General features: G+C 47.7%; 2 protein-coding genes across 2 annotated transcripts; one reads left to right on the plus strand and one right to left on the minus strand.

The window, feature by feature from the left end:
- Positions 1-3,750: 3,750 nt before the first annotated feature.
- On the minus strand, positions 3,751-5,159 carry FOIG_16659 (uncharacterized protein). The gene is made up of 2 exons (XM_031218124.1): positions 4,276-5,159; positions 3,751-4,218 (listed from the first exon to the last, which is right to left on the minus strand). The coding sequence occupies exons 1-2, from the start codon at positions 5,065-5,067 to the stop codon at positions 3,808-3,810; spliced, it is 1,203 nt and encodes a 400-aa protein (XP_031052161.1). The 5' UTR covers positions 5,068-5,159; the 3' UTR covers positions 3,751-3,807.
- Positions 5,160-14,254: 9,095 nt separating this feature from the next.
- Positions 14,255-15,098, plus strand: FOIG_16660 (uncharacterized protein; the record flags this gene model as incomplete). Its single annotated transcript, XM_031218125.1, has 2 exons — positions 14,255-14,819; positions 14,872-15,098. The coding sequence occupies 2 exons, from the start codon at positions 14,255-14,257 to the stop codon at positions 15,096-15,098; spliced, it is 792 nt and encodes a 263-aa protein (XP_031052162.1).

The following is a 15,098-nucleotide window of genomic DNA, read 5'->3' on the forward strand; positions in this document are numbered from 1 at the left end:
AGCCGAAGGTCGTATGCATTTAGGTGCGCGGGTCGCTGAGATGCAATTGAGACTCTTAATTGTCAGACATTACGTGTATTCGGTTCATTGATGTGAATTGGTGTATTCATGTTGTGTTCTGTTGAAATCTACCCCTTAGAGGTTTTACCATTTCGGCTGTAATCTTAAAGTATCCCTGCCTGCACGTAAGACCCCAGCACCTGTTTAACAATAGCATGCTCGAGAGGAATACACTAATATAGTTTTACAAGATGAGAATCTTAATAATAATCACCGATGATATATCTAGATCTCTATTAAGAACTATTAGTTAAAGCTCGATAAGTATTATAGCCTACTAGGCTAATTGCCACTTTATCCAGCTACTATTATTCTTTACCTATGCTAGAACGTGTCTTGGCTTAAGGCGAACTGGACCAGCGATGAGCAACTAGTGTGGCTATGAGATGCTAAAAACAGTGTCTAGGAATTTTTTAAATAGCACTATCTACGTAAGGAGCAGCCTAAGATATCGAGGATAGTGACAGGAAAAGCGGTGCAATAAGATAAGCCTAGTCAATTTGACCAGTAGATGCAGAGCTGTGATCAGTGTATAATAGAGGAAGAAGACGAGCTTAGCGTTTATATAAGGCAAGGGCCAGTGCGGCGAGAGAACTTGAACCCTATCCTGTGGTAGAAGGATTATTAAGAAGAATACCTACATCTAAGCAAGTTTGCCCTCGATATCCTGGCAATTCCTGCTATATCTATTAACCCTAAGCAGACATTTAGTATCACTAAGTTAACGGTAAGCTCGCAAAGGCACAGCATAAGCCCCGAGATAATAGAGGAGATATAGTATCTATGAAACTGGCTACGCCATTAAGCAATCACTATAGGTAAGGTAATTAGCTTTGGTAGGGACTTGGTAGGTTAGGAGGGAGGGGAGGCTTAATAGCTTTATTAGAGCTTCAGGTCAGCACCTTTATTTTAAGTATATTAATTTAATTCAAGTTAAGTAAGTCTATGGACGATTTTATTTCAAGTAATCAAGTTGGACCCCCAAACTTGACTTACTTGAATTGAAGTCAGCGCTGGTCTCTGTGGCCGTCTGATCCAGGCGTCGTTTCCTTCTTGTCTGGCTGAATCTCAGGATGTATGAGCGCTTTACGTCGTGAAATCGGCCAGTTTCCAGTCACTCTCCAGCCTGAAAGGATGTTTTTCTTCGTCCTACCCACTTCCCTGGCTTTGGCATAAGCCTTGATGAAGTTGACCTTGTCCACGGGCATAGAATCGGTCAGGCTTGCCAGTTTTTGGAGTTCTTTTCGATATGCAGCCTTGGATGCGTTGAAAACACCATTATCCAGTGGCTGTAGGCCATGAGAGCAATGTGCAGGCAGGTAACAGTAATACATGTTGTTCAAAAAACACGTAGCTATCTACTCATCCTGGATTTAGGGTCAGCGCCGTCAGCGGTATTTCCGATCTAGAACAGGTAGACACCCACAGATATATGGCTCCCATGGCCATCTAATATGATGAGCCTTGCATCAGACTCATCTGCTGGCTGGGTTTGGGGCAGATAAACCTCTTTGAGCCACTCGACCGCAATATGGTTGTCTGTCTAGCCGTTATCGGACGTGATATAATACCAGTCGGCGATCTTGTTAAACTTATCAATAAACCACTGCTTCTGAAGTTCTTTGCCCTTGAAGATAATTCCCGGCTTTAGAAGACGGCCATCTGCAGTGACGGCTTCGATAAAACTAGTCCAAGTGCGGGACTGCGAGCCTTTGAGGAAGGCCTTCCTCCTGGGATCGCTACTGCCAATGACCAAGGAATCCAAGCCTATTTTTTTAGTGGATTAGTGAGTTTTGTAGCAAAAGTGGTTAATACTTACCAAATCCAGCCATGATACCGCCCTCGTTAATATTAACCGTGTTCTCCGGCTTGATCCAGCCATATTCGCTCTCCCGGATACCAAAGTACCAATTGACGGCCATTGGGGTAAAAGAATTAAACCTCGCAGCTTCCTGGCGTTTTCCCACCTTCGTCTCGATATCGGGATGGCGTTTGATGAACCTGGCTAGCTAGTGTACACCGATATGTCTTTCCCGGCCTTGCTGTCTCAGGAGGGCAGCGACGGTGGCGCGAACTTGACTGTGGGAAGGAGCATAGCCCAAGGCCTCTTGTCGAAGTATCCAGGTGACTAATCTGGACTCCTGCGACTTGGATAAAAGCTGAGCAGGTTGGGTGATCTCGGATCTTGACGGTAGCCCTCTTAACCTGTCAGAGAGAATGGTTTGAGGCACGCCATTCTTCTGGGCAGCCTGGTTCTGGGAGAGGCCATTATCTGTGACATCCAGCATCGCCTGGATAACATTCTCCTCCGTATAAGATAATTGAGGCATGTTAAAAGTGATGAAGGAAAGATGGGAAAGCGAAAATTCTGGATGAAGCTTCAGGGAGGCTGGTTGACGAGGGAGGCATTTTGAGACATTTCACATTAGTGCCGTGCGACCATTCCGCATGCGTCACTGAAGAAGCAATGTTATAATATTCAATTCTATGCAATTACTAAGACAACAGGCATTCTCTCATGAAAATATCTTTTCTTTTGACAAAGTACTGTGTAAATGAAATTGGGCATTTTGTATGGGGAAATATTTTTTTTGCTTACCGGTAGGTGGGTATTACCAGTAGGTGGGTACTGCATGGTATGTCGGAGCCCAAGGTGTCGTCTCGTTTGGGTTGGTAACTCCGACCCGGCCGTAATGACTGCTCCCTAGCTGCAGCTCCGGCATTTCCATCACTATTCAAGCCCAAATAGTATTGTTTTTTTCTCTTTCTTTTTTTTCGTTCGCTGAGAGCTGCCGTTAGAAGCTTGAATATTCCTGAAGACTATACTGTCCATGAAATTTGAACCTGACCTAGTGGCGCGTCGAAGACGCGCTGTTCGCGTGGAAGTCCGTAATTAAACTTTAATTAAATAATATCACATATATTACGAAGCTTTGCGCTATCACCTCAAACTCTATGAGAATCGTCCAGGGTCAGAAGTAGAGCGCCAATGAGACGATTAAGCGCCCCGCCATGGCTGACAGTGAAGTCGCGGCAGTTTCGTCAAGTAAAATTATGCTCCAAAAGTCTCTGGACACCCCACAGTCCCGCATATAAAATACACTAATTATATTATATAATAAAATAATAAAGCTATTAAGATAAAAATAAATAAATAATACCATTATATTATTTAGCCTTTTTATAAGTACTTTTATATATAAATAATTTTTATTTATTAAGTAAATAATAAAATATTTAGCTTTAAAAAGGCAGTATTAGTAATTAGTGCGAATTTAAGGGTATATCTTTTTATTTACACTGTATTTCTAACTACTATTAGCCTATAATTATTATTAATAGTATACTCTTTCTTTAAACCTTTATAACTTCTTTAATAATTAATTAAAACTTTTTAATTTTTATATATAATATATTAATAGCTTATTTATAAGAAAGTCTTATTTTTATCTTTATAACTATTTTATTTAATTTATTATAATAGTTTAAAGACGAAGTAAAAGTGGAGTTTTAAGGTGTATACTGTGTATTTGTCTAGAGACTTTTGGAACATAATTTTACCTGCTTTCAAGTGAAAGAGGAAAACAGGGGTAATAGCCCAATCAAGACGCGTCAAAGTCCTTTTTCACTTGAATTTGGAGCTGGAATAATGATGTAGAACCCTAAGTTAGTGCAGCCTAAGAAGTGTGCGTCCAACTCCATACTCCCAATATTCCTCTAAGAAAACAGCGGAAGAGGCGATACCCACTAGGCACGCCGCTTCGCCGCTCGCGGTCTCAAGTCATGATCGCGATAAGTGACATTGACATCACCTAACCGCGGTTCAAAGTCATCATCGTGATGATTAGCCCTGGTATCAACCGCATTTTCCTGCTTTTTAAACCTCTCCTCATCATCCAAGGCCAACTCCTCAAGCGAGCTGGATGACACTTTGCGTTTTCTCACCTTGCGAGTTGACCGGATACCTCTAGCATCTTTGGACTCTCTGTCCTTCTGCCCCTTCTCAGCACGATCCAAGAACTCGCAGATCTTGGCAAAAGAGATGGATATGGGGATATTTGGAATGTCTTGACACGATTGATCTGGAGCGAAGTCGTGAAGATATAGAGTCAAAGTGCTCTCAGGATTTAACGGCTTTCCATCGGCTGTCCGGAAAGGCTATGGTAGAAAAGTCAGCTGATGTTCTTCTAAACCAGTGCTGAGGGTACAACAGACCTGTGCTTCGATGGCTTGCTCGTAATCCAATATGTAGTCGTCAGGGTCATTACTTTCCGGGTCCGGGTTGAATTGGGATTTCCACAGTGAGAGAGTGGACTGAGTATTCCCATAGTTGATGTCAACGCAGATGACAACTTTGATGTTTCCCTCCGAGTAGTTAATATACTGCTTGGCGAGCTTGGACAGTTGCTTTCCGTCCTGCGAGTATGACACTTCAATAACTACGCCAGGAAACTCAGCTCCCTCGAGCCTAAATTGACCATCTGGTTGGCGACGCAGACATTTCGGTATCTTGTCTTGCTTCTCCTTGTCGCCAAGGTAAATACGGGAAGAGCCGCCGCCTTCAATCTGGGAGGTAAATCCACGAACTTGACTGTTATCACGTCCAACTCTCTGAATTTCCTGATCTATAGATCTACTTAGAGAGTAAACGAATGTGTCGTGGGTTGGAGAAGTCATGCGCAAGATAATAAGACCTCGTTTGGGATCGTAGTCGAATCGTTTAAATGCAGAATCAATCTGCTCGCAGGCGCTGGCGTACTCTGCCGGGCTTAAGGGAATGTAAGTCAGAGGCGCGACGTCGCAAGTCTCAGCCTTGCGCTTAAAGTCAAGAAGACGCTGTGGTAGATTCGGAGGGTTTCGAATGCGTTCAACCTCGATCGTCGCGGGAGGTGAAGGAAGGGCGTTGCGCTCTGGCGGAGTGACTTTCCGAGGCGACTTGAAGTATTGTTGCTGGGGTCCTGTTTCTAGAGATGGTAGCTCTCCAGATGCCTCACGTCCATTTTCCATGACTGAGGCTGCGGAAAGAAGAAGGTTGGGGCATCAGATGGTTGATGTCGATTGCACTGTCATTTGTTGTTTTGGTCAAGTTCCAAGATGACATGATGCGCGAATGTTTAGGCAATGGCGCGGAAGAATAATGATGCGCTAAGGTGTCCGTGGTCACTTATGTAACCGACCGGGTTAGCCAATCATTCATATACTGGCGAGATACTCTATGTGGACAATCTTTACAATCTTCTTAATAATATTTTAGCGGAGCGTAGGAGCCGGCGCGGCCGTGAGCGTCTTTGATGCAAAATGGACGCGACTGGTGACGTGATCCTGGTGCAAGGTGGAGGCTCTGTCGCAGCGACGCGTCAGACCTCGAGAACCATGAAGCGGACCGCGAACCTGCAGGAACGGCTACAGGAAAAGTCGCAGGCGGTCGGGGAAAGGGCGGATGCAGTTGTAGCACCGCTTCACGGCGGAGCCGGGGGTGAGAGCGAGCTGGCCGACAAGGCTGGAAAATCGCAGATGTTGGAAGACGCGTCGAGCAACAACGTGTCGCTGATGCGGACTATGCTCCGAGCCATGCTTCACGAGACGTCGACTCAGCTAATGGATGAGCAGAAGAAGATGCTCGAGAGACTCTGGGACGCGTTGATGGGCAATCAGCGGATGACAACGCAGATGATGGGTGAGCAGCTAGAGATGGTTCGACAGCTTCAGCAGGAAGTTCAGGCGGTCAAGACGCAGGCGGTCGAGGAGTCGAGGAAGGTAGATGAGCTCAGGCGCCTGCATGAGCAGTCTACCAGGCAGCTGAGGGTGATGCGAGAGCAAACGAGCGAACAGATTAGAACAACGCGTGAGCAAACAACCGAGCAGTTGAAGATCATCCGGGAACAAACAGCGCGGAACTTTGAGCAGATGCGATTGCAAGTCATGAAAGAAGTAGGGATAGTACAAGGTCAAGCGGCAGAAGAGATAAGGCAAGCGAAGGAGGAACTGAAGCAGGCAAGAGAGGAGATGCAGCAGGCGAAAGAGGAGATCAGCCAAATGAAAGAACAGCTGAATACGATAGCCGGCAGCATTTCGAGCGGTGCTCAGACGAGCCCGCAGCCATCGTATGCGGACGTAGCCCGTACCCCACCCACAAGCCAGCCAAGTAACGTCCGCACTCTTTCGTCCATGCGCACTACCCCATCCTCATTCACGGACACCTTGTTCTGTACTATTGACACATCACGGGTCAGCGAGGAGGACAGAGGCAAGGCGCAAGTAGGAGAAGTGCGTCAAGCTATCGAAGAAAAGGTGCGGGCGAGGGAAGGCGGCCAACCGAACTGGCGATGCGCAGCCGTGGTGAAGGATGTAAGGAACGAAGATCGCATCAAGGTAGTGTGCCGAGACGAGGCGGAGCTGCAGCTTGTCAGGGAGGCGGCAGAGAGGACGATGGTGAAGGGCGTGAGGGTTCTCAGAGACCAGCTATACCCGGTCAAGGTCGACGGTGCAAACAGGACGGCGGTTCTAGATTCATCTGGCAATATTCTGCCTGGTGCAGCCGAAGCTCTAGGAAGAGAGAATGAGGTGACGATAGCCAAGATGTACTGGCTCAGCAATAAGGAGAACGGGAAGATGTACGGCTCGATGGTGATCTATGTCACCAAGGCGAGCGATGCGCGACGACTTCTTGACGAGAGATACTTCCACCTCGCCGGAGAGTCGGCCAGCACTAATGTCTTTGAGCGACGCCAAGGCCCCGATCAATGCTACAACTGCTGGGAGACTGGCCATAAAGCCTTTGCCTGCAGTAAAACACAACGATGCGCCAAGTGTGCGGAGACGGGACATCGCCATCGAGACTGCCAAGCGGTCGAACCAAAGTGTGTTCCATGCGGAGGACCACACGAGTCGTTCAGTCAGAACTGTCGGGTGCGACAACTACACATCACTGATGGGCACTAACCTGCGAATCTTCCAGCTCAACGTGCACAAGAAGGATGTGGTGCAGCAGAGCATGATGAACGACAGAGACTTGCAGGACTATGCGGTGCTGGCAGTCGCCGAGCCGCACGCCTTGAATATTGAAGGATCGGTGGTGACGACACCAAGCAGTCACAGGAACTGGATCAAGTATATACCTACAAAGAGACACGACATGCAGTGGCCGATACGCAGCATGCTCTGGATACGGAGCGACCTAGAGGCGGAACAAGTGCCGATACCGTCGGCTGACCTCACGGGGGCGATACTTCGGTGGCCCGACCGGGAGGTCTTGGTGGTATCGGTATACGTGGCAGGGAAAGATGAGGAGGCCCTACGTACTGCCATGAGGCAACTACATGCGACCATCGGGAGCTTCCGTAACAGCACGGGAAAGAGGACGGACGTTATCCTAGCCGGCGACTTTAACTGGCACGATCAGCTCTGGGGAGGCGACGATGTGACGGGTAGGAGACAAGGTGAGGCGGGGCCGATCATCGACCTCATGGATGAGCATGGTCTTCTCAGTCTTCTCCCACGAGGAACGAAGACGTGGGAAGGACCAGGTGGCGAGAGCACGATCGACCTGACGCTCGCGTCAGCCGAGCTGGCAGACGAGGTGGTACACTGCGGCATCTATCCGACCGAGCATGGGTCAGATCACAGGGCTATCCAGGCAGAGTTTGATCTCGCGATGCCCGAGAGAACCGCGGAACCAAGGTTGTTGTTTAAAAATGCACCGTGGAACGCAATCAGGGAAAGGGTGAAGGAAAAGCTCTCACCACTACCGTGGGATGGTGATGTCCAGACACAGACAGACAGGTTGATGGATGTGGTCCTCGATGCGATCCACGATCTAGTCCCACGTGCGAAGCCATCACCGTACGCAAAGAGATGGTGGACAACAGATCTCACCAAGCTTCGTAGGACGTACCAGCGCTGACTTCAATTCAAGTAAGTCAAGTTTGGGGGTCCAACTTGATTACTTGAAATAAAATCATCCATGGACTTACTTAACTTGAATTAAATTAATATACTTAAAATAAAGGTGCTGACCTAAAGCTCCAATAAAGCTATTAAGCCTCCCCTCCCTCCCAACCCACCAAGTCCCCACCAAAGCTAACCACCTTACCTATAGTGATCGCTTAATAGCGTAGCCAGTTTCATAGACACTACATCTCCTCTATTATCTCAGGGCTTATGCTATGCCTTTGCAAGCTTACCATTAACTTAGTGACACTAAACGTCTGCTCAGGGTTAACAGATATAGCAGGAATTGCCAGGATATCGAGGGCAAACTTGCTTAGACGTAGGTATTCTTCTTAATAATCCTTCTACCACAGGACGGGGTTTAAGTTCTCTCGCCGCACTGGCCCTTGCCTTATATAAACGCCAAGCTTATCTTCTTCCTCCATTATGCACCGATCACAGCTCTGCATCCACTAGTTAAATTAACTAGGCTTATCTTATCGCACCGCTTTTCCTGTCACTATCCTCGATATCTCGGGCTGCTCCTTATATAGATAGTGCTATTTAAAGAATTCCCAGACACTATTTTTAGCATCTCATAGCCACACTAGTTACTCATCGCTGGTCCAGTTCGCCTCAAGCCAAGACACATTCCAGCATAGGTAAAGAATAACAGTAGCCAGATAAAGTGGCAATTAGCCTAGTAGGCTATAATACTTATCAAGCTTTGACCAACAGTTCTTAATAGAGATCTAGACGCATTATCAGTAATCATCATTAAGATTCTCATCTTATAAAACTACATCAGTGTATTCCTCTCGAGCATGCTATGGCAAGTGTTTCTCTTGTCTGCGGCCCTGCTTAATTTATTAAGTGCTAGATCCTAAGAAACCGTTAGTTAAAGAAGCCTAAAGAAAACAAAGATGAATTAGGGGAGTTATACTTTTGGTTGCCAAGACCCTGAAATTTCTTAGCTTACTAATACTACTATCAGGTGATAAGAATATCAGGTTTTATTCCTCGAAGAAATTAAGCAAGTACTCTATTCTAATTATTACTTCCTATAAGGCGCTGTGGCATCCTTCTTTGGCCTAACCCTGGCACCTTATAGTGATCTTATAAAGTGGTTTAAGTAGACTCTGTATTTCTGCTAATAGAAGCTAGTCCTATAGTGAAAGCTAATCTTAGATAGGCACCTGCTATTAGGGCTTTGATATCTTTATTTCGAGATATGCAATAAAATAGTTAATGTGCTCTTGCTTTCGAATGGCACGCTGGATTATCAGAAAGGTTAAATTCCATCTGGTTTCATTATTTTACATTAGCTTAAGGTCGATAGCAGCTTGCTCCTCTTTAAAGAGTTAATAGCCGTCTTTGTCGTTCTGGTTATAAGCCAGGGATTTTATTAGCTCTCTCCGTTGCAGGGAAGCCCTGATAAACCGGATGATGTTATACAGCTTGCCTACCGCTCCCCGTTTCCGCCAGAGCCAAAGCTTATGCTCTTTAACTTGGAAAGCCGCCTCAGTGAAGGCTTCTCGCTTAAACGAGTCAGGATCTTCTCCCTAGAGAAAGGCTTAAGCTGCAAGGTTAAGAATATGCCCAAAGCATCTTGTTTAATGATTTCTAATATCTTCTTCTGCCATTGCAGGATAAAATTGACGATAGAGGCTTACTAAGTATATATCATTAGACGAGGCGTTATTGCAGATACCTACGCCAGTCCTATCTCATATCCCATACTTACCCAAGATATTATATATTGTTACTGCTTGGTTATCTCTGGAATAAGATCCCTATATATGGCGCAGAGCAAGGAGTCGCGACTGGACTTGATAGGAGGCGTCGAGATAGTGGGCGTGGAGGCCAAGGAAAGCATACCAGTTTAGAGAAGTCTATAGGTCAAAGCTAAAGCTAATCCTTGTAACTGCCTTCTGTAATTGACTTGATATTACTTCCTTTTTTACCTTAAATAATTTCCATATAGTATCACATACTAACTGCTAACTCTATGGTACCTCTTTTGCTAATAATATATTATATAAATTAAGTATTCGGCGCAAATACGGATTTAATGGCGCTGTAAATAGAAGATTGGCAGTAATAATCTAGCCAACTATCAACTTCTTTGCTTTATTAATATTCGATCTTGCAGTAGGAGACTCTAAGTAATGCCGCTTCGAGGGTAGGTGAATATTAGCGCGAGATGAATATAAATCTGTATCCATATTGTTATCTGCCTCGGTGATTATATAAGACCTATATCTCGTAAGATAATAGAAAAGTAATAAAGATCAGGCTTATATAGATATTATTTACCTTTGGAGGTGCTTAATTGGCAATATTGTATTTATGGCGATGAATAATAAGCTCTTGCCTTATTTATTACATTTTAAGCATACCCAGTAGGTCTATAATATCTGCAAATCAGGGCTGACTTCTATAAGAAAGAAGCCATAGGCTTGGATCTAGCTCCTCTGACCTTTGTGATTCTTATTGGCAATATATTCTTCTAGTATATATTTCTTACAGCTGATCTGGACAGTTAGGAGGTCGGCGAGGGTCATTCTTCCAGCTTTAGTCTTGATAGATGCAGCATCAAGCTGCTGCTTAAGTGATTTGCAATAGCCACTAATTCCCAGAAGCGATTCTAATAACTATTATTATGCTGCTATAGCGGGTTACCGGCAAATCGCAGAATACAGATACTTCTTATCAGGGAGCAACATTAATTCTAAACCAGGTGTTTCCAGCATGCAAGCAAATATAAAACACGTAGTTGCGCTACCCCTGCCGCGTTCCTGGGTTCCATTAGTGTAATCAACTGGGGTACCACACTCAATTGATTACCCTATGCCTGGGACTCCGAACAGCCTCGAAACTCACAGGGCTGTCGCATAGGAAAATCCATAAAATCTAGTATTTCAAGTAAATCAAGTTTAAAGCATTATGAACTTGCTTACTTGAAATAAACTGGTTCGTCGACTTACTTGACTTACTTGAAATACTTGACTTGATACTTGAATTGAGGTCAGCGCTGGGACGTACACGTTCTGGAGGAACCTGGCAAGGGCCCGGCGTCGGGCCGGTCAACGGATTGACAGCCTGGAAGATCGAGCCAAAGAAACGGGTAAAGAGTACCATGATGCTATCAAAAGACAGAAGAAGACGCACTGGGACGACTTTCTCGCCGATGGGACCAACATCTGGCAGGCCGCCAAGTACCTCAAACCCGGACATGATGCGAACGGCGATAAGGTGCCTCCGCTGAAGAGAACTGATGGAACAACGACGCAGGACAAAGTCGAACAGGCGGAGGAACTGCTCAACGTCTTCCTCCCGCCGCTGCCAACAGACATAGAAGAAGAAGGCCCGCGACCACGGCGCAGAGAAGTGGCCATGCCGAACCTCACGATGGAGGAGGTGGAGGAGAAGGTGATGGAAGCCAAGGCGTGGAAGGCGCCCGGTCAAGACGGACTGCCAGCCATGGTATGGAAGCAGCTGTGGCCGGTGGTGAAGGAACGGGTCCTGCATCTGTTTCGGACATCACTGGATACAGGGCGATTGCCTAGCCAGTGGAGGACGGCCAAAATCATCCCACTCAAGAAACCGAACAAAGGCGACTATAAGATAGCCAAGGCATGGAGACCGATCTCGCTTCTATCGACGCTGGGCAAGATCCTGGAAACAGTAGTGGCGGACCGTATATCGCACGCCGCCGAGACGTACGGACTCTTACCCACCAATCACTTTGGTGCGAGAAAGAGGCGATCGGCAGAGCAGGCTCTACTGCTCTTCCAGGAACAGGTCTACAAAGCATGGCGCAATCGCAAAGTGGTCAGTCTGGTCAGCTTCGACGTCAAAGGAGCTTACAACGGCGTGTTCAAGGACAGGTTGCTGCAGAGACTCGAGGCGCGTGGTATACCCAAGGGGCTGATCAGGTGGATCGATGCCTTCTGCTCATACCGCACGGCTACCATCACGGTGAATGGCTACACATCAGCGCTACGGGAACTGCCACAAGCTGGCCTCCCGCAAGGGTCACCACTATCGCCGATACTGTTCCTGTTCTTCAATGCAGACTTAGTGCAGAGCAGGATAGACTCGAACGGAGGCTCGATTGCGTTTGTCGACGACTACTCAACCTGGGTCACAGGTCCGACGGCCGAAGACAACAGAGAGGGCATTCAGGCCATCATCGACCGTGCACTGGACTGGGAAAGACGCAGCGGAGCGACATTTGAGGGCGACAAGACGACCATCGTGCACTTTACCCGCGTCATCGACCGTACCAGCCGCATACCGTTCACGATCAAGGGAGATGTGATCAAGCCGAAGCGGAAGGCCAAGATCCTGGGCGTCATCATGGATGCAGGACTAGGATTCAAGAAACACATGGCTGAAGCGGCCACCAGAGGTCTCACGGCGGCCATGTGCCTGAGAAGACTGAGGATGCTATCTCCACGCACGGCTAGGCAGCTGTTTACGGCGACCGTCGCTCCGGCGATGGACTACGCTTCGGTCGTGTGGTCGCATGCACGAAACGAAAGAGCACTGAGCTGGTTCAACAGGGCTCAGAAGATAGGAGCACGAGCCATCACGGGTGCTTTCCGGACAGTCGCGACAGCAGTGATGGAGGCAGAAGCCAACATGCAGACGGTATGCGAGCGACATGCTCAAGCAGGCATGCGGATGTACATCAACATCAAGACGGTGCCAAAGACGCACCCGCTAGCAGCCCTCAAGGTGTCGGCGAGTCGAAGATACATGTCACCGTTGAAGAAGCTGGCGCTTGCGTATGAAGGCAACGGAACGGAGCGGATGGAAACGATTGAGGCCTATGCGGTACCACCGTGGTACAACCGGGTGCCGCTTGTATGCGAGGCCGATCGTGAAGCGGCGAAAATAGCTGCAAAGAACGTCAACGACATTGTCATCGCGACCAGTGCTTCCGACAGGGGAGGTCTAGTGGGTATGGGCGGCATCGTGGCCCAAAGATCGCCTGGTCAAACAGACAGGATAGTGGCCAGGTACTCGGCCACGCTCGGGTCACGAGACGATCAGAACCCGTACACCGCCGAGCTGGAGGCGATAGCGATGGCATTGCGATGCATGCCGGATGGGCTACAATGCCGAGAGCTTACGGTGCTGTCAAGTAGCCAGTCGTCACTCAAGGCGATTGCCCGACCGCAACAGCAATCAGGCCAGACCTCCATCCGTCAGATCTACGAGCACATCGAGCGACTGAGAAAGGGAAACAATAGAGTCAAGATGATCTGGGTACCATCCAGAGACGATGACCTCAGCATGAGTCGTGAAGCAAAGAGACAAGCCAAGAAGGCTACCAGAGCGGGATGCACGCCGCAATCGCTACCGTACCAGGCCCGCTCCACGCGGCTCAGGCTGGCAGTGTCGCAGCTGCATCAGCAACGGAAACTACCCAACAATGTAGGCAACTACTCCAAACGGATAGATCGGGCCCTACCAGGCAAACATACGCAAGCACTATACGACACTTGCAAGAGACGAGAAGCCGGAGTGCTCTCGCAGCTCCGCACGGGAATGGCGAAGATCAACAGCTACCTCAACAAGATCGGGGCCGCAGAGTCGGACATGTGTGAATGTGGATGTGGACCAGAGACAATGGAGCATTTTCTGTTCCGATGCACAAGATGGGAAGCAGAGCGTGAAGCCATGCGTCGAGTAGGACAAAACATGATGGGCAACCTTTCCTTCTTTCTAGGTGGAAAGTCGGCGTCAGACGGAGCAAAGTAGAGACCTAACCTGGAGGCGGTGCGAGCGACAGTCAAATTTGCGATGGCGACAGGAAGATTGAGCCAGGAAGAAGTTTGAGAAGGAGAAAACAAATGACTACTAATATTAACATCACAGCTGATTACTAACAACAAACAGCCTCAAGTTGACAGACCATGCTTCAGCTGCTGAAGATAGGATGCTGAACACTTGGAGATGGTATTGGTTGGCCTTCAAGCAGGTCTGTCAAGCAGAGTCAAGCAAACGGGGCTAGAAAAGTAAGAACAGGAAGAGCAGTAGGGCTTTCTTTTGTGTAGAATGGACGAAAAGCGGGGAATACGTGAATAGCTTAGCGTAGCCACAGGCCCTATGAGGTTCGTTCTCCCGGGCGTAATAAATACTACTACTACTACTACTCCTCCCTTGAATACTGCCCAAGCTCAAGCCTCTGCTCATCCATACGGGTTACATCTACACTTTTCAAAATACTCTCCCAGCCTACCAGCCTGTCATTATGGTCACCATCACTCTGAAAGTCTTGGCGGGTGTCGCCGCCTTTCTGGCTATTGCCAATGCATCGCCTGCCGAGGTTGTACCTTCTGATGAAAGCCATCCCATTCCACAGGAATTCATCGATGGAGTTCTTGCTTATTTCAAAGCTCACCCTTTAAATGGAACGGCCAAGAGAGACATGGGAAACGCTCTCCATAAGCGAGTTCCAGGCGAGCACGGCTGCGACCATGACGATCATTGGGTGTCGCGTATGTGTCTGAGCGATGTAGGTCCAAGGGAATACGAAGACGAGTGTCAGGATGAGGATGGAGAGGAATACCAAGCGGATGGAATTTGTCCAGAGCTTACGTACTGCTCCGAGGTCATCGAACGGGGACATGAGCACCAGATTCACGACATAATTTGTATGCCAGCCACGCCGCCAAGGGAAGACAATATAGGAACCAAGGGTCAATATGGCTATAGGACAGTTCAGGCAGTCAACCAGCGGGGAGTGACCGAGTTGGAAAAGTCTATTTCTCTGCAAGAAGACATCGCGGGCGCTAGTGTGTCTGGCCACGTCCGGAGTAAGTGTATTCCACTTCTACGAAATCCATGTCTACACTGACACAAATCAAGGCACCGATAGGACGTTTATTATCGACCCAGCTAACACGCTGACGGCTAATCTACACGGCTTCCAACTGAATGTCTGCAAGGAAGATAAAGGCGACAAGCACCATGATTCACGTATTTGCAAGCCTACCCGTCGAGTCAACTTGAAGAAAGGCAACACAATCGACTTTACATTCGGACTTTCGTATCAGCAGAGCGGCATTCTGTTCTATGGCATCTTGAGATCTTGA

This window comes from Fusarium odoratissimum, assembly GCF_000260195.1.
Source record: "Fusarium odoratissimum NRRL 54006 unplaced genomic scaffold supercont1.110, whole genome shotgun sequence".
Lineage (NCBI taxonomy): Eukaryota > Fungi > Ascomycota > Sordariomycetes > Hypocreales > Nectriaceae > Fusarium > Fusarium odoratissimum.